At 42.7% G+C, this 24,324-nt stretch overlaps 1 protein-coding gene across 1 annotated transcript; it reads right to left on the bottom strand.

Moving 5' to 3' along the window:
• Window positions 1-1,664: 1,664 nt before the first annotated feature.
• Window positions 1,665-24,324, bottom strand: atp6v1d (ATPase H+ transporting V1 subunit D). Its single transcript, XM_068039438.1, has 9 exons — window positions 23,680-24,324; window positions 18,631-18,748; window positions 15,829-15,908; window positions 15,240-15,307; window positions 13,405-13,449; window positions 5,180-5,283; window positions 4,867-4,933; window positions 2,629-2,707; window positions 1,665-2,113 (listed from the first exon to the last, which is right to left on the bottom strand). The coding sequence occupies exons 1-9, from the start codon at window positions 23,718-23,720 to the stop codon at window positions 1,975-1,977; spliced, it is 741 nt and encodes a 246-aa protein (XP_067895539.1). The 5' UTR covers window positions 23,721-24,324; the 3' UTR covers window positions 1,665-1,974.

Here is a 24,324-nt window from a genome sequence, read left to right as displayed (position 1 = left end):
TTTCACACTATTTACATTTTTTAAATTTACTTTTTCTTTTTGTCTCTTTCTCTTAAATTATTGGTTGAGATAGATTTACGGTTCCGTCATTCCAAGATGCCACTTTGACTTCACTGTGCCATTATCAACTCGCACTTGTAGCAATTTGCAGCACAATGTTTTTTTTGACCTGAAGGGTGAGGAAAAGTCTTACAAAAGTGGCATGTTACAAGATGGTATATTGGTATAGGATTATGTAAAGTATCAAAGCTTCTGTGGGATACAATGTTTACTTGACTCATTCCTGTTTAAGTAACCATCCACAAGCCATTGCACAAGTCATTTTGTTTTGGCCTGGGATAAATGCAGATTTTCCAAAAGGGTTGGTTTGGGATCCTAATATATAAGTAGGACATCCAAAAAGCTGTTTGAATAAACAGTAGTTCACTTTTAATTCCCCAATCAAAGGAAGTATTTCAGCCTATATTGCACAGAAACTGAAAAATGACACCAGCAGATAAAGCTAAAGAGATCAGCCAGATCCTCACCTTTAGACCATAAGACTGTCGAAACAAAACTTTCATAAGTGCTATTAAGTCATTTCAAGCTTTGTGATTTGCTCCTCACACCTTTAATTTATTTAATTTGATAGGGTCTAAGTCTGAAACTCTAATATCCACACTGAGTATAGAATAAGACATTTATTTCAATAGATTACTCCTTGCAATTCTTGAACCTCAACTATGCATGGGTAAATTACATTAAAAAGTACAGCATCTAAAGGGCAAGGCAGCAGTCATGAAAGCATCTGAAAAGGTTACTCATCCAACTTTGATAATAATTCCACTGTCTTCAAGCTTATGTAGAGTGGCCTCTTCCAACACCTCTTTGGCCTCTGCCTGACCACTAAATTGTGGAAAATTTCTTTTCATTAAAGAATACTGCTTTTATAGTCAGGATTGGGTCAAATCCTAGCACACCAGGAAGAAAACTGTAGTTGGCCTCAGGGCAACAGTAGGGCACTACAATTACTGCTATGAGCATGGGTTGGAGAAAAAGATCAGAGTCCCTGTTTCTGATCCAGAAAATCCTACTTGGAAATACGTGCATTTTAACTGATGAGCAAAGATCATCTCAGCTGGCATACCTTTTGGCCTTTCCCCCCTCCCATTGATCAAATAAATGATCAACTCTCTGAGGCTCTCATTTTAAAAATAGCCACTTACATAGGATATAAAAGGGCTATCATTCTTTTAGTTGACTGATTTCAGAGGGACTTTGTCAATAAACATATTATCTAAGTTTTAGTTTAACATATTAAATATACAGACTTTATCCATGTTCTCATTTGCCAAGAAACAGGAAAGTTAATTCAGTTTTGGGAAAGAGAACAAATGAACCAGAGTGGATGGAAGGCTCACTGAAAGTGTATTTGACACTAAGTCAGATTATTATGTCTATAGAAAACAAAACCTTCAAAGTGTTGAAGAGGAATGAATTACACTGGCTTAGTATTTTTTTTAAACGTAATTTCATTCAGTTGCAAGTTGTAGTGTGTCCCAAGTAATGGTAATTAATGTTTATCAAATAAATGGGTATCTAAACATTAGATGTTTAGCAAAATATGATTTTCCAAACCATTCAACCATTGACTCTGAAGACCCATCGAGTACAGGCTCAAACTGTGCAAGGGAATATATTTTATTGGCTATGAGCAATTCTTAACCGTGAATAATTAGGCAATTGAAAAGCACTCATGACCCCACAGGGCACTGATGACAACCATGCAAGAAATCAAATGTTTTGTTTACATGTAAAATAAAAACCTGTGAACCTACAGAATTCTACATCCACCTGGCAATCACAACTGGGTTGGCAGGTCAAACATCTTCATTAAATATGGCAAATATACAAATACATCACAAGTGTTAATAATAGTCAAGATCAAAATGTTTGCAACGTCAACGAGTAACAGACAACCAAAGCCACTCATTATCAGTCAAACAGCAGGTCCTCGTCCTTCTCTTCTTCAAGTAGGTTGGCTGGTGCATTGGCATGTTTTAGCCTCTGACCTTCCTGCTCTTTTTCTCTCTTTTCTTTCAACTGCTTTTTCTTTTCCTGAATCTTTTTCAACCTGTAGATGTGAAGAAACTGGCCATTAATTAAACATATCAACAGTTTTCAACGCTGCCTCAAAAAATTAAGCAAAGATAAACAGTAACCTGTGACATTTAATTAGGTATCCTAGCAAACATCAAAGATTCCTCCTCCTTCTTCCACCACCACCCCCCACCCCCGCTGTTAGTCACTGAAATCTGGAGGTGGAATGGATTTCTCTCCATGCTATACCATGGGCAGAAGAACAAATACCAATTTCTCATTCAACATATACTGAAATACCACTGCTTTACCATAGTAAAGCTTAAAAAGTACTTTAATTTAATTTCAGTTTCCTAATGGTAGTATTTTGGAAGCAGTATCGGATTGCACTGCACTTATAGATGAATGAAGCAGAGCTCTGTGTATATGTACTTCGATGTATGTTAAGATCTTTATTGAAGAGGCTCTGACAGTGAAAATTCTAATGTTGGAAAACAGCTGACAATAGTTTGCTCGTGAATACTAAAAACTTAATCTTACATCACTTACCTATAAAACTCCTCCCTTTCTCGCTCATCCAACTCAGTTATGATATAAGACAATGTGCGTTCAATCCGAGGAATTATCACTTAAGTAAAATGGGACACTGATTAGTCATGATCAAGCAGGTAACTTAATAACGAATGTATGATTCGATCACCAATAATCCATTCCAGTCCTGTATTGGTACAAGATTACCCTGAAGTTCTTAGGAATGCAGCATTTTGCTTCTTTCCCATCCATGTAAGTAAAAATTATGTTGCTATCTGGAAAATATATATTTTCCATTTCTAACAGGTAAATGAAAGTGGCAATTTTGACAGAAAAAGCTAAGTGGTTATCCCTGCGCAATATTGATGTATATTATAGAATAGTTAATCCCAGTGATCAAGTATTTTATTGTATGTTAAATGCTCATCTGTGTTTATGATCACTCTTTGACATAGCACTTGAACCTTCAGAGTGGTCAAAATCACTCCAGTTTCTCTTCCAGTCATCTTTAACTTTCACACACTCCTGTAATACTCCATACCAGAATTTCACACATGTTTTACCATGTTAAATGTGCTATATAAATATAAGTTGTTGTTGTACATGTGTACTGGGTCTTAATGTATATGGAAAGACATTTGACAATCTTGCATTTGCTTCCCCAATCTATTTCCTCTTTCTAAGGTTCTGATTTTACCACACAACTTGGTATAGATGATATTATCTATGCCCTGCTCCACATCATGAATAAATATAGAAAGGAGAGGATTCAGCCCCAAACCTTAGAGCACCCATTGATAACTGGATTCTATTAGGAAGCAGCCAATATTAAAACCACACTTTCCACTACAGCAATCTATGGCAGCATTGACAGCATGTTTAGCATCTGGTTTTGATAGACAAGGTTTTCTAGTTGGGAAATCAGTGATTAGGGGTCATAAGTTTAAAATTCAGTATAAGGAGTAAGGTCAGGGAAAATCTGGCATGATTTGCCAGAAGCAGTCTTTGAAGTGGAGACGACTGCATCTTTTAAGGGGAAAATTGGATAAATATTTGAAGCCAAGGAAGATACAGGACCATGGAGAGACGGCAGGCTATTGATATTAGTATCTTCAGGAAAGGGGTAAAAGATTTGCCAGGGAAATGTTTTTCATAGTTCACTGATGGAAATGTAAAAGTTGGTATTCCAATAGTTTGTTCTAATCATTAGAATTTGAATGGGGAAATCTGAAAGTTTTAAGAATTTTGTGGGTAGTCAGTCTATACACATAGCCATAGATTCAAAATACTTGTCATATGATGTTTCCATTCCATGAATTCCCAAGAATTAAAGTACTGCATTCCAGTTTCCATCAGCACTCCTTTCCAAAGGTTCCCAAAACATTCGCTCAGAACCTGGAAAGAACACTGCAAGTTCAAAGATTCAGAGTTCTTTTCCCTGCCTTCCACTTTGACTGCACAAAGGCTACCTTCCAGTAACTCACCCAACTATCTATCCTTACTGTGCAAATTGGACATCACCAGCAGGCAGTTTGACCTGGAGGGCATCACATAAGAGTCCAAACCCATCTTTGCATAACAGTCACAGAAGGGTAGTTTCCAGCAGGACTCACTAGAAGTTTGAAAATCCATGGGTATTTTTTTTCTAACCGAAGCATAAGATTTTCTGAGCATAAAATTACAGAGAGATAATAGATTAAGTGAATGACCCAAACGCTGGAAAATGGATTTCAATATAGGCAAGTGGGAGATCACATCTTAGGAAGATGTTGGCCTTAGAAGGATTGCAGTGTAGGTTTACCAGAATGATACCCAAACTCCAAAGGTTACATTGCGAGGAGTGATTACATAAACTAGGGTTGTATTCCTTGGAATTGAAGGTTAAGAGGTGTGTTGATCAAAGTTTAAGATGTTAAGGGGAACTGAGAAAGAAGCTACTTCCACTAATTGGGGAATCTAAGACTAGGGGTGGAGTCCAAAAATTAGAGCCAGGCCTTTTAGGAATGATGCTAGGAAACACTTCCATGTACAAAGGATGGTAGAAGTTTGGAACGCTCTTCTGTAAACAGCAATTGATAACAGGTCAATTGTTAACTTTAAATTGAAGATTGATAGACTTTTGTTAATGGATATGAGGGCAAGGTGGGTGTCTGGAGTCAGGTCACAGATCAGCCATATCTTATTAAATGGCCTGCTGCTGTTCCTGTATTCCTCTGGACTTAAAATTCAAAGCAGTAGCAAAAATACATAACTTACCATGTTCAATTGCATTTACACGTCTATTAGTAATTTTAATAGCTTCATCCAGTGTCACAAATGAAGTCTGAAATAAATAAAAGGTTACAAGTTTAGTGCAATAATTGTTGAGAAAGTTCTCAATGTTTTTCCATTGATGTGTCTCAAAACACATCTTTATATCAGGGCTGTAGCCAGTCAACTTTTTCACGCGATATACATGCCCAGCAAGATGTTGGCATGTAGGTTTTTGTTGATTTAATAATTTACATAATAGTTGAATAGCTTAAAACATGTTTTCTGGTACAGAATCAGGGCATCCTCTACCTCTTACCTGCAGTGATGCCAGTTCAACCAGAAGCTCCACTGCTTTTGCATAATTCCTCTTGAGTTTAGCCAGCTGTTCTCCTCCTCTGGCTAGGCCAGTCAGTTCATAACCTAATAAGTAGGGAATTTAAATAAAAAATACCTCAGAGGGTCACACCAGTTCAATTAGGTGAAGCACTGTAACCAACTATTTAAATTCATGGTTAACTGGTGGATCTCCTTTAATATTCACATTGAGTCAAACAGGAGCTTTGATCATATTAAACCAAAAAAGGTTCAGCTTCCTTGGCATTGCTCAGAAATTCAGATACCCATTTTTTTTAATTTCCAAAATATACTTTATTCATAAAAAACTGCAAAAAATACATTACAAAACAGTTCCAAAAAGCACAAAGTCAAATAATACAAAGAGTGCAAAAGAGATCAGTTTCCTTCAATACAGGAATGAGTTGCCTCACAACCCTTCCATTTCATTTTACATGCTATGTACATTTAACAGCAAAACAAATATTTCCTGGATACAGTTGAGGGGTTTTCCATGGGTCCAGCCCCTCAGTTCACCTTGGTGGGGGAGATCTTTCCCCATTGAGCCTTTGCCGCGGCTGCTCCAAGCTTTAGTACGTCCCTCAGCACGTAGTCCTGAACCTTGGAATGTGCCAGTCTACAATATTCGGTCGTGGACAACCCTTTGCGCTAGAAGACCAGCATGTTTCGGGCAGACCAAAGGTTGCCTTTCACTGAATTGATAGTCCTCCAGCAGCAGTTGATGTTTGTCTCGGTGGGTGTCCCTGGGAAGAGTTCGGAGAGCACAGACTCATGTGTTAGAGCTGCTTGGGATGAACCTTGACAAAAAACACTGCATCTCTTTCCACACCTGCTTTGCAAAGCCACATTCCAGAAAGAGGTGGGCAACCAGTCTCTTCCCCACCACAGCCACTTCGAGGGCATTGTGCAGAGGGTGCGAGACTCCGGACGTGCAGGAAGGATCTGACAGGGAGGGCTCTTCTCACCACCAGCCAAGCTATATCTTGGTGCTTGTTTGAAAGTTCTGGTAATGAGGCACTGCCAAATGACTTTGGCAGTCTGCTCAGGGAACCATCCGACCGGATCCACCATCTCCTTTTCCCATAGGGCCTTTAGGACATTCCGTGCAGACCATAGCCTGATGGATTGGTGGTCAAAGGTGTTTTTCGTAGCAACTTTTCCACGAAGGATAGGTGGTAGGGCACGGACCAACTGGATGGCGCGTTCCGTGGTAATGTGACCAGACCCATCCTTCGCAACACTGGGGACAGATAGAACCTCAGCACGTAGTGGCACTTGGAATTTGCGTACTGGGGGTCTATGCACAGCTTGATGCAGCCGCACACCAAGGTGGTCATCGGGATGCGGGTGACGTTGGGTACATTTTTCCCGCCCTTATCAAGGGGTTTGAACATCGTGTCCCTCCGGACCCGGTCCATTTTGGATCCCCATATGAAGCAGAAAATGGCTCAGGTGACTGCCACGGCACAGGAGTGGGGTATGGGCCAGACCTGCGCCACGTACAGCAGCGTGAGCGCCTCACACCTGATGACCAGGTTCTTACCCACAATGGAAAGAGATCGCTGTTCCCACATGTTCAGCTTACGTTGTACCCTGGCTACTCGCTCCTTCCATGTTTTGGTGCACACCCCGGCCCTTCCGAACCATATCCCCAGCACCTTCAGGTAATCTGACCAGACGGCGAAGGGGACAAAGGATCGAACAGCCCAGTTCCCAAAGAACATTGCCTCGCTCTTGCCGTGGTTAACTGTGGCTCCCAAGGCCAGTTCGAACTGGTCGCAGATGCTCATCAGTCTGCAAACGGACAGCGGATCCGAGCAGAAGACGGCGACGTCATCCATGTACATGGAGGTTTTAACCTGGGTGCCTCCACTGCCTGGGATTGTCACCCCTCTTATGCTCGCATCCTTCCTAATAGATTCAGCAAAGGGTTCAATACAGCAAACAAACAAGACAGGGGAGAGAGGACAGCCCTGTCTGACTCCAGATTAGATCTGGAAACTTTCTGATTCCCACCCATTGATTGAGACTGCACTACTGATGTTCCTGCAAAGCAGTTTGATCCAATTGCAGATTCCCTCCCCAAACCCCATTTTGGAGAGCACGTCCATCATGTAGGTGTGTGATATCCTGTCAAAAGCCTTCTCTTGGTCCAGGCTGACGAGGCAGGTGTCCACCCTCCTGTCCCGTACGTAGGCGATCCTATCAGCGATCTTCCTGCCGGGTACAGTGCAGATCTGGTCAGGGTGAATCACCAACTCCAGAGCAGACTTGACTCGAGTGGCTACGGCTTTGGACAGAATCTTGTAGTCAACATTAAGCAGTGAGATGGGCCGCCAATTTCTGATTTCTGCCCTCTCCCCCTTCCGCTTGTAGATGAGGGTGATGATGCTATTCCTCATGGATTCTGACATGCTGCCGGCCAGCAGCATACTCTCGTATACTTCCAGCAGGTCCGGGCTGACCCAGTCCCACAGGGCCGAATACAACTCAACCGGTAAGCCATCACTTCCGGGAGTTTTATTCGTCTCGAAGGACTCGTCCAGGGTTAGCGGCTTGTCCAGTCTCTCCCTCATGCTGTCATCTAAGACCTCTGTGATAGATGACAGGAAGGACTGGGAGGCTCTGCTGTCTGTGGGCTTTGCGTCATACAGCCCAGCATAAAAGGATTTTCTGATCCTTAGTATGTCGGACTGCGAAGATGTTACCGAGCCATCTTCTTCCTTCAGGCTTCTGATCACAGAGCTGTCTGCGCACCTTTTGGAAGCAGTAACGCGAGCACGTCTCTTCCTGCTCAATGGAGCAGACTCTGGACCGGAAGATGATCTTGGGAGGCCTCCATGGCAAAGAGCGAGGCCTATTGGCTCTTCACCTCATCGAGGTCAAGGAGGACCTCCACCCCCATCGACTGCAGCCGGAGCAGATTTTGCATACTTTTCTGGAGTTGGGACATTTCCTTCTGTCTCTCTCTCGCCCTCTGAACACCTTTGAGGATAAAGAACCTCTTGATGTTCTCCTTGATCACTTCCCACCAGTGAACTGGAGACTCAAAGAGGGGTTTCACAGTTCTCCAACCTTTGTAACCCCTTTTGAGTTCCTCAATGTTCTCTGGGGTTAGCAGTGTAGCATTGAGCTTCCACTTCCCCCTGCCAACCCGCTGGTCATCCTGTTAGTGACAGTCGGCCAGTAAGAGGCAATGGTCAGAGAAGAACACCGGCTTGATGTCGGTGGATCCGACCGTGACAGTACGGGACACAAACAGGAAGTCAATCCTGGAATGGGCAGACCTGTCTGATCTTGAACAGGTGTAACTACGCTGCACTCCGTCTGCAGGTTTGCTGAAGACGTCGTGCAGTTTGGCATCTTTTACTGTATCTATTACGAATCTGGATGTAGTGTCCAGTTTGCTGTCATCTCTGCCGGATCGTCCAGCTGCATTGATGATACAGTTGAAGTCACTGCCGAGGATGACCAGCCTAGACGTCACCAGTAGTGGGAGCTGCTGGAAAACTGTCAGCCGCTCGCTGCATTGAACTGGGGCGTACACATTGATCAACCAGAGCGGAGCATTGTTGTACATTACATCTGCTACGAGGAGGTGACCGCCCACCACCTCCTTTACCTCAGAGATGGTGAAATTACCTTCCCGCAGCAGAATACTCAGGCCGAGGAACAGGAATCATTTCCCCCTGACCAGATCGATGGCCCATGGGACCACCATCTCAACCGTTGCCTGTAGGTGCTGAGGTGTGGTATTCCACACTCCTGCAGAAACAGAAGGTCAGCTTTGACCTTGGCGAGGTAGTCCAAGGTTGAAACACATCGCGTAGTAGATTCAATGCTACGCACGTTAATTGAAGGAACCCTTATACCCATTTTAAAAAAAAAGTTAGTTGTTGCTTCCCACACCATTTGTCCTTGCTAGAACCAGTCCTTTGGTATGTTCCTGCATACCCATGGTGTAGACAAGCTGTTTCATGTTCGTGGGGCTCAGAAACTTCTCCTGGTTTCTCTTGCAGGGTTTGTTCTGCTGAGGTGACATCGGGGGAGTCTTGAAGACAGCAAGGATTGGGCTGTCCTCTGCTGTCGTTTCCTCCTCGTAAAAAATCACTGCTCCCAGCTTCCCGTAGCTGGAGCGCACCAGACGCGTTGTTGCCCTCAGTGTTCCGGAGCTGGGATGCGCTGGGCGTGTCGCTGGGTTCGCGCCTTGGGTTTGGGGCGTGCTGGGCCCATCACAACTTTCAGTGCCCAGGGGCTGGGGGGCTTCATCTTCCAGCTCCCTTGAGTTCTGTCGTTTCTTTTGTAGGTGCCGTCGTTCCGACACTTGCTTGTCTAGTGAAGAGGAGTTGCTGTAGTCTGACTCAGATGGTAGCCTCCTCTTACCACTGGTTTGGATGGTGACCTCTTCCGCTTTAGGCAGATTTTTCCTTGTGGTTTTCTTTACTACCACTTGCCACTGACCTGTTTCACCATCAGCTGCCCCCTCCTCCATTGAATCTGGCTGTGGAGGGGTTTCCGGGCTCAGCGAAGGTGTTGGGTCACTGGCTTTAGCTGCCTCCCCTTTCTTCTTCTCAGGTGGGCTTTCCTTGCTGGGGGGAGGGTTGTCTCCTTCCCAGCACCCGGCGCATTCATTGTTCTTACTCCCGGCCTTCCCTTGGGGCTTGCCACCTGAGCATAGCTAAGGCAACATTTGGGGCAAGTTTTGTAGAGGTGGCCTGCCTCACCGCACAGGTTGCAAAACTTACTTTGTTTACAGTCCTTAGTCTGATGGCCTTCCTTCCTGCAGTTCTTGCAGACAACTGAACTGCAGTTAGCTGCCATGTGACCAGATTTGCCACAGGTGCGACAAACTCTGGGCTGCCCCGCATAGACTAAGAAGCCTCGATTTCCCCCAACAGCGAAGCTGGAGGGAGGGTGTATGATGGCTCCATTGGCATCGACCTTTAGGTCACCTTGACCTGCCGCTTACTGGTCCAAATCCCAAGCAGGTCCCTGACATCTGTGCTGCTGTCGACCACTTCAACGTACCTGGCGAGGAAGGCGAGTACGTCCACGACAGGAACATGGGGATTATAGAGGTGAATTGTCACCACCCAGTCACGTTGTGACAGCAGCGTAAAGAGCGGCTCCGCTGTGAGGATGGACAGCGGCGCCTGGTTTCCCTTCTCTTTGAAGACCTTCAGTAGCTTGATGCAACCTGCCACATTCTTAAATGTCACAACAAAATATTCACTGCTGGGTAAGTCCTGCAGGCGGTGGATGTCAGCAGCTTGGAATCCACAGCAATCAATGAGGATTCTCCGGATGAAGAAGATGCGGTCAAACGGTGCACCTCCCTCCTTATCCTTCACAACCACCCAAATGGTGTTGCGCACTCCTTGGCCCGAAACTCTAGAATTGGTTATAGCCATTTGCTCAAAGTACCCAGGACAAGATCAAAGGCCACTGATAATGGTTTCTCCCCTGCCAGGTAAGTATTATTTTCAGTAACTCAGCTTTGCTACCAATTCTTTGTGTTTCCTCCCACTCCTTCCCATTTGCTGTGGCTCTGTATCTAGCTTTCACTTTTTCTGTCATTCTTCTCAAAAGTTTGTCCTTCACTGCAAATTTTCCAGTGATTTTGGCTCTCATACATATTTTCCTGATCTAATTAATTTACATGTCTTAAGCTTTGTTAAAGTCCATGAAATGCAAAAAAATCTAAATCAATACGTACCAGATCAAAGATGGAGCAAGTTGTTCAGAAACTAGTGTCACACATATGGCAGAAAAAGAAACTGTTAGCTCAGGAGGTAAAGTAATGAGTAAAGAGATGAAGGCAGGTTGTGTGGGAGGAGTGGCAGTGACTGGAACTGACATAGTAATATTCTTAAGGTGTCTAGGACTTGAGAACTTGAAGACAAAAGGTTTCTCATTGGCAATTATGGGAGCAATGTCTGGGGCCAATAAGCATGCAAGTTGGAGGGAGAGCAGAAGAATTAGTGAGAAAAGACAGGGGTAATGAGACAGGGAAGGGTAGGGAGAAAAGAGCACATAAGGATGGCTTCCAGAAGTCGTCCAGGAACTGCACAGGCGGGTAGAACAGAGCACAGTGGCGGAGATGACTACTAAAAATGGCAGTCTTAGGCTTACTAAGGGGCGGCACAGTGACGCAGTGGTTAGCACTGCAGCTTCACAGCTCCAGGGACCCCAGGTTCAATTCTGGGTACTGCCTGTGTGGAGTTTGCAAGTTCTCCCTGTGACCGCATGGGTTTTCGCCGGGTGCTCCAGTTTCCTCCCACAGCCAAAGACTTGCAGGTTGATAGGTAAATTGGCCATTGTAAATTGCCCCTAGTGTAGGTAGGTGATAGGGAATATGGGATTACTGTAGGGTTAGTATAAATGGGTGATTGTTGGTCGGCACAGACTCAGTGGGCTGAAGGACCTGTTTCAGTGCTGTATCTCTAAATAAAAAAAAATGGAGAAACAGAAGTCCAAAGCAGAAAATGGCTACCCTGCACAAGATTCATTTAGGTATTACTGTGAATGGAGGCTGTACAAAAGTCCAGATTTTAATAATTTATTGCAGGAACCCCCAGAGGAGTCTCCCCAGACATAAAAGTAGTAGTTTTATTGTCATAGACTGAAACCAAGACAACAAATGTTCGAAGTGTGGGAAATATCAAAGGGAAGCTCAGATATCTAAACTGTGGAAAATAATACAACTCCAGCCCTGAGCATGAGCTAAAAGGCAGGTCTGTATGGAAGAAAGTTATATGAGAAGACTAATCGATATTTGGCAGTTATTTTGTCCCACTTAACCTGCACTGAAAATGTTTTATACATGTTTAAATATGTTATAATCTTGGCTCAAAACCAGCATAACTGCAGATTTTCTTTGAGTTCTTTGGTTGTTCTGATGAATCGCAGCTGCTGGCTCCAGATTGCTAGTCATGAAAAATAATTGAAAAATGTGGTTTAATTGTGTGCTTTTCTGCCTTACGATTGGTATTTTTTTCTCTGAAGGCTCGGCGTGCTACATTTAACAGATAGTTCAGCCAATACGTATAATGGGTGATTTTTTAATGCTGCAGACCCATTTGAAGTCTGATGCACACAAATTTCAAATCTTAAAGATAGTTATGTATCTTTAACAAAGAACACAGAGTATAGAACCAGAATGCCTGGCGCTGTGAAAGGCAGATTCTGAACACGTGGATATTGTCTGACCATGAGGAATGACGCACCTGATGTGGTCTTTTTCAGCATTTCTAACGTATACTGTTTATCTTTTTGGTAATCATTACCCAAATGGAAGCATCTGTTCTGTGGTCTGTTCCTGGTCCAATTATGATTCAAGTCTGATAATGTAGTAGACCAGAATTTGCTGTCAAAGTAATGGTGAGGTGAACTGCTGTTATTTTTGTGCAAACGGTACACCAACTTTAAGTGAAGAGTTAAATGTGGATATCCAAAAGTTGCTATCCCAGTTGCGCCACTCCATGGTCACTTCTCAAATGGCATCTTGATGTCTGCCTCACCAAAAACAATTGAATGGTGTGAAGTTGCTGTATTTGCACAGTAGATATGAGCAAAACTCGCCACAAGAATATTAAGTCTAGTCATTTCAAGTAGAAGCACCCTTTTAATAACCATGTTAAATGCTAATTACTACAGTCAACTTCTTTGTCACTGAAAATTAACTATTAGAAGCATGGCATCTCATTCCAGGTATTAATTGGAGATGTTTGAAAAATGTCATTTTAAAATTTAAATGTTTTAAAACTTTTCCTTTGTCTCTTTTTTACCCTCTCTCTTAATCCAATCTTTCTTTATCTCTCTTTCTGTACCTAATTTGGCATTGAATTCACCCACTCTAATTTTCACTTTCTTCTCAATCTGGTTGGTTAAGAAGATACACAGTTGCTTACCCTGTTCATTCAGGTTCCAGATTACCTGTTTGCACCATGATAAGCTCACACTTTTAGCAACTTGCCACACAAAAAATATTGGAGGACAAGTTGACATATGTAATTGGATACCATGCTACACCAAAATCTGGGCAAATAATATTCTTCCTGTGGTGCAACACATACATTTCTGTCTTCTATGGAAGACTACCCACAATGATAATTCAGTTGCATGAATTTAGTTTAACTTTTATCCACCCTCTTGAAATTGAAACCAACAATGGCAATTGTTACTCACTGTCTCCTCCTTCTTGGTAATGCTCAAACACTGGCAGCACAACACCTGTTGAAATAGATGAGATTTATTCACTAATTGCACTAAAAGCAAACAAATATATTTTATATTCCATCATATGCACAAAATCTTATGTTTAAAAAAAAAACAATTTCCCTTTTCGGTCTTCCCCCCTCAAATACACACAACCCCATACACACATGCACACTAGAAATTGGACAACCTGGCCACTTACTCTCAAGCTTCGAACAATGCCATTTTTGATGCAGTGGCTGGGAGGTGTGGCACATAATTCAAGTTGCATTTCTTTCCCTCCATTGTCTTGGCAGAATAGCACCCTGAATCTAATGGGCATAGTCATATTCAAGAACTTAGCAGGTAGGTCATCAGCACAAAGCCACTTTGCACCACTCTCCACCAGTATACGGCTTTATTTTTCTTTTTTCATTTGTTTATGGGATGTGGGCATCACTGGCTAGGCCATCATTTATTGCACATCCCCAATTGCCCTCAAGAAGGTGGTGGAGAGCTGCCTTCTTGAACTGCTGCAGTCCTTGTGGTATAGGTACACCAACAGTGCTGCCAGGAAGGGAGTTCCAGGATTTTGACCCAGCAACAGGTAGGCGATATAGTTCCAAGTCAGGATGGTACGTGGCTTGGAGGGGAACTTGCAGGGAGTGGTGTTCCCATGCATCTGCTGCCCTTGTCCTTACAGGTGATAGAGGTCGCGGGTTTGGAAGGTGCTGTCGAAGGAGCCTTGGCAAGTTGCTGCAGTGCATCTTGTATATGGTACACACTGCTGCCACTGAGCATTGGTGATGGAGGCAGTGAATGTTGAAGGTGGTGGATGGGGTGCCAATCAAACGTTCTGCTCTGTTCTTGTTGCATAATTGAGCAGAATCCTAGTGTAGGACACCATCAAACTTGAGAAGAGAAGTCTGGATAAATGACAAAGCAAGTTAGGTATTACATTGAGTCAGCAGCACAGGAATGAGCCATTCAGCCCGACTGGCCTATGCTGGCATTTATGCTCCACGCGAGCCTCCTCCCGCCCCTCTTCATCAAACCCCATCAACATACCCTTCCATTCCTTTCTCACCTCTCAACTCCCTCTATGGTAGCATGTTCCAAGTTTTTGCTATTCTTTTAGTAAAGAGGTTTCTCCTGAATTCTCTATTGGATTTATTAGTGACCAACTTATACTTATGACTCCTAGTTTTGGTCACACTGACAAGTGGAAACATTTTCTCTACATCTACCCCGTCATTATCTTAAAGACCTCAATCAGATTGCCCCTCAGCCTTCTCTTTGAGAAGAATCCCAGTCTCTTCAGTCCTTCCTGGTTGTTAGAACCTCTCAGTTCTGGTAGCATACTTCTGAATCTTTTTTGCACCTTGTTCAATGTCTCTAGATCCTTTTTACAATGCTTTGACCATAAGTGAGAAATTGCTCACAACCAAAGTGGGAATCTGCCACCCTCAATAATTTACATTTACTCTAAATTTCACTGGACAGGAGAAAGATGGAAGACAAAAATGTGCTTTCAAAATGAAACCATCACAAAAGCAATGTTAGTAAGTCATCTGGACAACCAATGAGAATTCAACAAATTTTGCTTATGAGACCCAACATATACTACAATGGAGAATGGAATATAGTTAGCACTTCTGTTCAATTAGCGTAGAGTTCCACAAATATGTTAGTCAACGCGTGAAGGCTAGTTTGTCAAACTGAAGCTCTTTGCTCATCCAGGCGTAAATATATTGTTCCAAGTTACAAAAATAAATGCCACATTTCACAAAAGAAACAAGATACTGATAATCCCAATAAAAACATACCTGCCACATTGTCTTTTTTAGCTCGGACCTTAACCTGTGCCTTGTTCACGTTCTGGATCACAGTAGTACTGCACACAACAGAACCAGTATATCAGCTACAGTATTAGTCTACTTGGATTATATCCTCTACTTCACTTAATTTGAAGTTACTTGATTCAAATTATCTGAATGCACATTTTTAGTAATAAATTCCAACTTGGTTATTTGATCAAAAGGATAATGTTAATGGACTAATGCCCAAAATTATTAGTTATGCACAACTAAACAGTATTTTTTGTGGACAGAAAATCTTCAGATTTAGCCCAGTCGTGCAAAGTGAGTAAACATCAAATGGACTCCAAACTAATAAAAATTAAAATGAATCCAACATCTATTGAGGCTTCAATTCAGCGTACAACAATTTTTCATACCTGTAACTGCCCCCATACAGCAAGTGAATGCCACACAAGTCATCAAAGCCACAGTCTCCAAACAGCAATGGCAAAGACAAGTTGCTCAAAACCTTAGTTAGGGACAACTAAGGTGGTCAATCTGCAAAGGAATCTTTTGGCAGTTATAGTTTATGGGATGTGGGCAGTTATAGTTTTACCTGAAATCTCCAGCAGTGAATTTAGCTTCAGCTAAGGAAAAGGCTGCTTCCCGCATTACTTCACCCATCAGTGTCTTAGTCTGAGAGGAGAAAACCACAGTTACATACGAATTAGAAGCAGAAGTAGAGCATTCGGCCCCTCGAGCCTGCTTCGCCATTTAATAAGATCATGGCTGATCTGCTTGTATTTCGAATTCCACACTCCCATCTACCCTGGATAATTTTGATTCCCTTGCCTAACAAGAATCTATCTACTTCTGCCTTAAAAATATTCAATGACCCCGCCTCCACCACTTTCAGAGGCAGAGAGTTCCAAAGTCGCACAACCCTCAGAGAAAACATTCTCCTCATCTCTGTCCTAAAGGGCGATCCCTAATTTTAAAACAGTGCCCCCTAGTTCTGGACTCCCCCACAAGATGAAGCATCCTTTCCACATCCACCTTGTCTAGACCGTTCAGGATCTTATAAACTTCAATCAAGTCTCCCCTCACTCTTCTAAACTCCAGTGAAAACAAGCCCAGTCTGTCCAACCTTTCCTCAAAAGACAACCCGCTCATTACCAACACATCATAGGTATCAATCTAGTAAACCTCCTCTGAACCGCCTCCAAAACATTTACATCCTTCCTTAAATAAGGAGACCAAAGCTGCACACAGTATTCGAGATGTGGTCTCACCAATGCCCAGTATAAATGAAGCAGAACATCCTTACTTTTATTTTCAGTTCCTCTTGGAATAAAGGATAGCATTCCATTAGCCTTCTTTATTACTTGCTGTACTCATGCACTAGAACACCTCTGCACCCTGAAATTCTGCAGTCGTTCTCCATTTAAGTAATACTCTGCTTTTTTATTCTTCCTGCCAAAGTGAACAACTTCACACTTTCCCATATTATAGTCCATGTGCCAGATTTTTGCCCACTCACTCAACTTATCTGTATCAGTCTACAACCTCATGTCTTCTTCACAACATACTTTCCTACCTATCTGTCATTTGCAAATTTAGCTACCATGCCATTGCTCCCCTCATCTAAATCATTGATATAAATTGCAAAATGTTGAGGCTCCAGCACAGACCCTTGAGGGTCTCCACTCGTCACATCCTGCCAATCAGAAAAGGACCCATTTATGCATACTCTGTTTTCTGCCAGCCAGCCAATCTTCTATCCATGCTAATATGTTACCTTCTACACCATGAGCTCCTACTTTGCGCAATAACCTTTTATATGGCACCTTGTCAAATGTCTTCTGGAAATCCAAGTACAGTATGTCAACAGGTTCCCCTTTATCCACAGCGCATGTTACTCCTTCAAAGAACTCCAATAAATTGGTTAAACATGATATCCCTTTCACAAAACCATGCTGACTATTCCCGATTACCTTCAGTTTTTCTAAGTACCCAGCTATAACCTCCTTAATGATTGATTCTAACACGTTCCCCACGACAGACATCAAGATAACTGGCCTATAGTTACCTGTAGTCTGCCTCCCCCCATTTCTCGAATAGACGGGTTATATTTGCTACTTTCCAGTCTGATGGAACCTTACCAGAATCTAGCGAATTTTGAAAAATTACCAACACATCTACTACCTCATTAGCCACCTCTTTTAAGACCCTAGGATGTCCATCAGGACCGGAGGACTTGTCAGCCCGCAGCTCCCTCAGTTTGCTCAGTACCGCTTCCCTGGTGATTGTAATTTCACCAAGTTCCTTTCTTCCTTCCACCTCCTGATTTACAGCTATTACTGGAATGTTTTTTGTATCCTCTATAGTGAAGACAGAAACAAAATATTTGTTCATTTCATCCCATACACCATTTTCTTATTATCTATTAACTTCCCATTCTCATTCTCTAGAGCACCAACACTCACTTTACTTACTCTTTTCCTTTTTAAATAGCTGTAGAAACTCTTGCTATCCATTTTTACATTTCTAGCTAGCTTCCTCTCATACTCTAATTTCTTTCTCCTGATTAACCTTTTAGTCATTCTCTGCCTTTCTTTATATTCTGACCAATCATCTGACCTGCCACTCATCTTTGCGCAATTATATGCTCTTTCCTTAAATTTGATGCTTTCCTTAACTTCTTTAGTTAACCACTGAATTTTTCTTTACAGTAGGAATAAACTTATTCTAAGTATTCTGAAATATCCCCTTAAATGTCAGTGATGCAAATCCAACAAGTAGAGGTGCGAACTCGCACTGAAATAGAGGGCTCGACAGCCATTATTTTATTTTAACTTTACTACAAACATTGACATTTTTAATTTTAAAAATGTCATTCATTTTCATCTCTAGAACAGCATTTGTTATTTCCAAAAATCTATGAGGATGTCCTCATTTTCTACCACTTGCCCTGGTTTAATCAACCTATAAACCATCTATGGCTCTGAAGGTAGGTGGAGGACTTGCCCCCAAGCCTGCACCAACATTGCTCTATGCTGGCCACAAAGAGGCATGCAACTCTGAACCCACAATGCATTTGCTTCAACAGAAGTATTTGGTTTCCATCTGGCAAACTGCTTGCAATCTAATTCAGTACAGTTGGGGGGTAAAGGGTAGAATCTCCAATCATGTTTCTCCTCCAACATCCCACTTTTACTAAACAAGATTGATTCATTTTCCCAGTGCAGACAGCACAAAGCCAAAATACAGTGCATATGAAAGTGCTGTTAAGGCAGGAAACCATAAAGACATGGTATTTAATGGCCAGAACTTGTATTGTGCTAAAAGTAGTGTAAGTTAGAAGAAAAAATAGTTAAGTTTAATCTTGTAATGGTTGGTCTTCAAACATAAATTTCACCTCTATAATCTTTTTCAGGATTTGTCTGAAACGCAGAGTAAGGGCATCGGACTTTTTCTTCAGTAAGTTGCGACCAGTCTGAGCACCTTTCAAACGGGCCTTCATTATAGTCTGTGCCCTAGAGTAAAAAAAAGTAGTAAGTTTACTTTCAGCTGCCTATTGACTTCTTTAAAAATACACTTTAATGTGAAATTGATTTGTTTTTCAGCACAAAGGTAGCAGAACACCATCTCATTTTTTGGCACCCTCGTAAGTGTGCATTTCTTTTTACTGAATAGGAAAGCTTCGAGTAACAAAGATTCAACATTTTTGTACCTAGTTTTCATTATTGATATGTTAATAAAATATTCATTTCTATTTTAGAATTAGAGTGGGGGACATTGCTTTTCAATGCACACATTTTTAAGCAGAAAGTATAATGAGGCACAATGACATTGGGTTGCTGTTCATAGAAAATTGGATGGATTAATTGGCCAAAAATTGCTTTCATCACAATGAAGTCAAACATTCATTTGAGGCTAGCACACAATACAAACGTCATCTATATTTCACCTGGATATTTTGAAAATATTAAACCAGCACAAGAATATTAAATGTGTCGGAAAAAAAAGGTTTTATTCTCTCCAAAGCAGGCCTTTACCCTGTAAAAGCTTCTCGCTTAAAAAAAAAAATTACCATAAGTACCATTTTTAAATTCAACCAAGCCAGTTCCCAGTGTCATTATCTGCTCATTGTTTATACAAAAATATTTATTTGAAAACACTTGTTCCTTTTCTTCCTAGTGTTGTCTTCAATTACCTTAAGAAAACAAGTTTTTAATATCGTACCTTTCACATTCTCATGACTGTTCCAAAGCGCTTCATAATAAATTACTGTTGAAGTGCAATTATTTGCAGCAGCTAATTTACATATAGAAAGGGCAACAGATAACAATTTCATCAGCATTTGATAGTTAGTTAACTGATGAATATTGGCCAGATCAGAACAGCCCTAACCACAGCCCTGCCCCTAATCACAGCCCTGCCGCCAACCACAGCCCCGCCGCACACTTTTTTGAACTTCCACCTGAACATGTAGACAAGACTTGGTCTAATATTTCATTCGAAAAACAGCACTTCTGACAATGCAGCACTTCTTTGTTCCACTGAAATGTTAGCCTCAGTTATATGCTCATATCCTGCAGTGGAGTTTAAACCTGCAACCTTTGTGGGAGTGCCACCAGTGAACCAAGATGACCATCTGCAAACACAAAGAGCTTCTTACTTTAATTTTTTTTACAAGGATGCTTTTCAGAAACTCCTATCCATGTCCGGCAGTTAAACGATTTTGGTATGGGGAATGCTGAAGATGCTCTAAGTGCATCAATGTGAACCTTTCCAAATCAGACAGAATGCAAAAGATAGGCACCATGGAAACAATGTGCAGTGGGTAAACACACATCACAAATTCAGACATTAAACAGACACTTCTAATTATCTATAAAGTATTCTGTACCTGTAGATGTGTTCACATACTAATGCCCACAATGTTTGAGTCACTAGGGGCATTGATAGGTTAGATAGGAAGAAACGGTTTCCCTTAGCGGAGGGGTCAATAACCAGGGGGCATAGAGTTAAGGTAAGGTGCAGGAGGTTTAGAGTGGATTTGAGGGAAAGAAATTTCACCCAAAGGGTGGTTGGAATCTGGAACGCACTGCCTGAAGAGGTGGTCAAGGCAGGAAGCATCACAACATTTAAGAAGTATTTAGATAAGCACTTGAAACACCTTAGCATACAAAGCTACGGGCCAAATGCTGGAAAATGGGATTAGAATAGTTAGGTGCTTGATGGCCGGCACAAACACAATGGGCCGAAGGGCCTGTTTCTGTGTTGTATAACTACGAGTCCATTACCATGTCACACTGCACAGTATTTCATAAGTCCAGATATATATAGTATGCTTATTTTTAAAATTTGTTCATGGAATGTGGGTAACGCTGGCAAGGCCACAGTTATGGCCCATCCCCAGTTGCTTTGAGGTGGTGGTGGTTGGCCATCATCTTGAACTACTGCAGTCCTTGTGGGGATTTCAAGATTTTAATTCAACAATATAGCAACAATAAATTCACAATTTATTGTTCCATGCCATTGTATACAACAGAACTCCACTATAATCCAACACTATCTTGTATTCCATACAATTATTTTAAAAAGTATTTTGTTTACAGGACATTTTGATTTTGGAGTGCTTGAGATCCATTAAGGGCCATACTCCAGTTTAGCATTAGCATTTTCATAGTAAATACATGAGGGACAAAGGAATAAAATATATTGATAGGGAATGTGAAGTAAATAAAGCAAGAGGAGGCTCACATGGAACAAAACAGCGACATACACCAGTTGGGTCAAATGGCTTGTTTCTGTGCTGTAAATTCCATGTTTTTTAAAATATTGTACCATATGCAATTTACCCCATGACAACTACTTGGCTAACAAATGAGATTGGATTTTGTTTGGTGGTAACAGGCATGATTGGTTGTGTGCATCATGAACAAATCACAGAGAGCAAAGTATATGTGGCATTGTTAAAATGTATCTGGGTCTTGCATCTTTTTAAATGTACAACGCCAACTCTGTTCATTTAAGTTAAAAATTATTTTCCTCCATAAAATACACATTTTTGATGGTCTCAGTAGCGCTGCACAAAGAACAGCCAGGCGCTGCGCAAATGACTACTGGCAACACCTATGCAGTCATATTCAGCTGGCCTCAGACACCGGAAACATCAGAGGAATGTATGATGGCAATAAGAGAGCTTTTGGTCCAACCATCAAGAAGATCGCCCCCCTCAAATCTAAATCAGGGGACACAATCACTGACCAATGCAAGCAAATAGACCGCTGGGTTGAGCACTACCTAGAACTGTACTCCAGGGAGAATGTTGTCACTGAGACCGCCCTCAATGCAGCCCAGCCTCTGCCAGTCATGATGAGCTGGACGTACAGCCAACAAAATCGGAACTCAGTAATGCCATTGATTCTCTAGCCAGCGGAAAAGCCCCTGGGAAGGACGGCATTACCCCTGAAATAATTAAGAGTGCTAAGCCTGCTATACTCTCAGCACTCTACGAACTGCTTTGCCTGTGCTGGGATGAGGGAGCAGTGCCACAGGACATGCGCGATGCCAATATCATCACCCTCTATAAAAACAAAGGTGACCGCGGTGACTGCAACAATTACCGTGGAATCTCCCTGCTCAGCATAGTGGGGAAAGTCTTCGCTCGAGTCGCTTTAAATAGGCTCCAGAAGCTGGCCAAGCGTGTCTACCCTGAGGCACAGTGTGGCTTTCGAGCAGAGAGATCGACCATTGACATGCTGTTCTTCCTTCGTCAGCTGCAGGAGAAATGCCGGGAACAACAGATGCCCCTCTACCTTGCTTTCATTGATCTCACCATAGCGTTTGACCTCGTCAACAGACGTGGTCTCTTCAGACTACTAGCAAAGATCGGATGTCCACCAAAGCTACTAAGTATCATCACCTCATTCCATGACAATATGAACGGCACAATTCAGCATAGCGGCGCCTCATCAGACCCCTTTCCTATCCTGAGTTGCGTGAAACAGGGCTGTGTTCTCGCACCTACACTGTTTGGGATTTTCAGCTCCCTGCTGCTCTCACATGTGTTCAAGTCTTTAGAAGAAGGAATTTTACTCCACGCAAGATCAGGTGGCAGGTTGTTCAACCTTGCCCATCTAAGAGCAAAGACCAAAATACGGAAAGTCCTCATCAGGGAACTCCTCTTTGCTGACGATGCTGCATTAACAGCTCACACTGAAGAGTGTTTGCAGAATCTCATTGACAGATTTGCGGCTGCCTGCAACAAATTTGGCCTAATCATCAGCCTCAAGAAAACGAACATCATGGGACAGGACGTCAGTAATGCTCCATCCATCAAGATCGGCGCCCACGCTCTGGAAGTGGTTCAAGAGTTCACCTACCTAGGCTCAACTATCACCAGTAACCTGTCCCTCGATGCAGAAATCAACAAGCGCATGGGAAAGGCTTCCACTGCTATGTCCAGACTGGCCAAGAGAGTGTGGAAAAATGGCGCACTGACATGGAACACAAAAGTCCAGGTGTATCAAGCCTCTGTCCTCAGTACCTTGCTCTACGGCAGCGAGGCCTGGACAACGTATGTCAGCCAAGAGCGACGTCTCAATTCATACCATCTTCACTGCCTCCGGAGAATCCTTAGCATCAGGTGGCAGGACCGTATCTCCAACACAGAAGTCCTCGAGGCGGCCAACATCCCCAGCTTATACACCCTACTGAGTCAGCGGCGCTTGAGATGACTTGGCCATGTGAGCCGCATGGAAGATGGCAGGATCCCCAAGGACACATTGTACAGTGAACTCGCCACTGGTATCAGACCCACCGGCTGTTCATGTCTCCGCTTTAAAGACGTCTGCAAACGCGACATGAAGTCCTGTGACATTGATCACAAGTCGTGGGAGTCAGTTGCCAGCGTTCGCCAGAGCTGGCGGATAGCCATAAAGGCGGGGCTAAAGTGTGGCGAGTCGAAGAGACTTAGCAGTTGGCAGGAAAAAAGACAGAAGCGCAAGGGGGGAGCCAACTGCGAAACAGCCCTGACAACCAATTTTATCTGTAGCACCTGTGGAAGAGTCTGTCACTCTCGCATTGGCCTTTATAGCCACTCCAGGCGCTGCTCCACAAACCACTTACCACCTACAGGCGCTTACCCATTGTCTCCCGAGACAATGAGGTTAAAGAAGAAGAGTTTACAATACTGAATTACAGCAATCGACAGTTTGTTAATAGTCTGAGACTTCCTTTGTTTGGAAATAGTGGATGATTCAGAGAGAAACAAGCCGGCCATTTAAATTCGGTTTCCTTAGAACAAACCTACTCCTGACAAAATTAAGACATTCCGTCTGACATTAATATTCCATAATTCCTTGCACATTTTAGCAAATCAATTTTCCAGGTCTGAACCCTAAAGTAGAATCCAAACCAGCGATGTCCGTTAATTGTAATCAAACATGATACTCACATCCGCGATGGAAACACTTCAATCCTTTCTTTTCCGGACATGTTTTGCTATTTGGGAGAAAAATCCAAAGGCTACTGAAAAGAGGAAGAAAATATTTTCCACCCCTAACAGGAGTATCTAGTGACCTTCAGCAGGCTGTGACACAGCGGCTCAGCCCTGCTTTCTCCTGTTCTTTTATGAATTTTAGTCCAGATTCCTCCAGTTCTGTTGCTGTTTTCCGCAGGTCAGCTGCTCACAAAGTCACATGGCAGGCGGAAATGACCGGTGACCCCCGTGAAGTCACCGTTTACCGAATATTTCACTTTTGTGTACGGAATAAAAAAAAGTTTCTGCTCTAGAGGTTGTTGTTTACTTCAGCAATTCTCCTCTCGCATTTTATCTTTATCTCTATCTCTCCGGCGGGAGGGGGGGGGGTCCTCCTTGACTAAGATGGCGACGACACGGCTTCAGTGCCCTGACCTGTTACGCATTTCCATCTTCCCCTTTATTTCCAGTACACATGACAGTGACGATCTTACAGAACAATCGGATTAAAAAGCCAGCGAAGGTGTGTTGTTGGGGAGGCTCAAATGTCAAAAATCAGGGCCACGCCGCCATTTTAACACAAATCCCTTCTCCGGCTTCGGAAGGAACCGGCTGTGACCT

The sequence above is a fragment of the Heterodontus francisci genome, chromosome 9, assembly GCF_036365525.1.
Source record: "Heterodontus francisci isolate sHetFra1 chromosome 9, sHetFra1.hap1, whole genome shotgun sequence".
Lineage (NCBI taxonomy): Eukaryota > Metazoa > Chordata > Chondrichthyes > Heterodontiformes > Heterodontidae > Heterodontus > Heterodontus francisci.
Note: the sequence above shows the minus strand (reverse complement) of the source record. Positions and strands in the feature narration are given on the sequence as shown.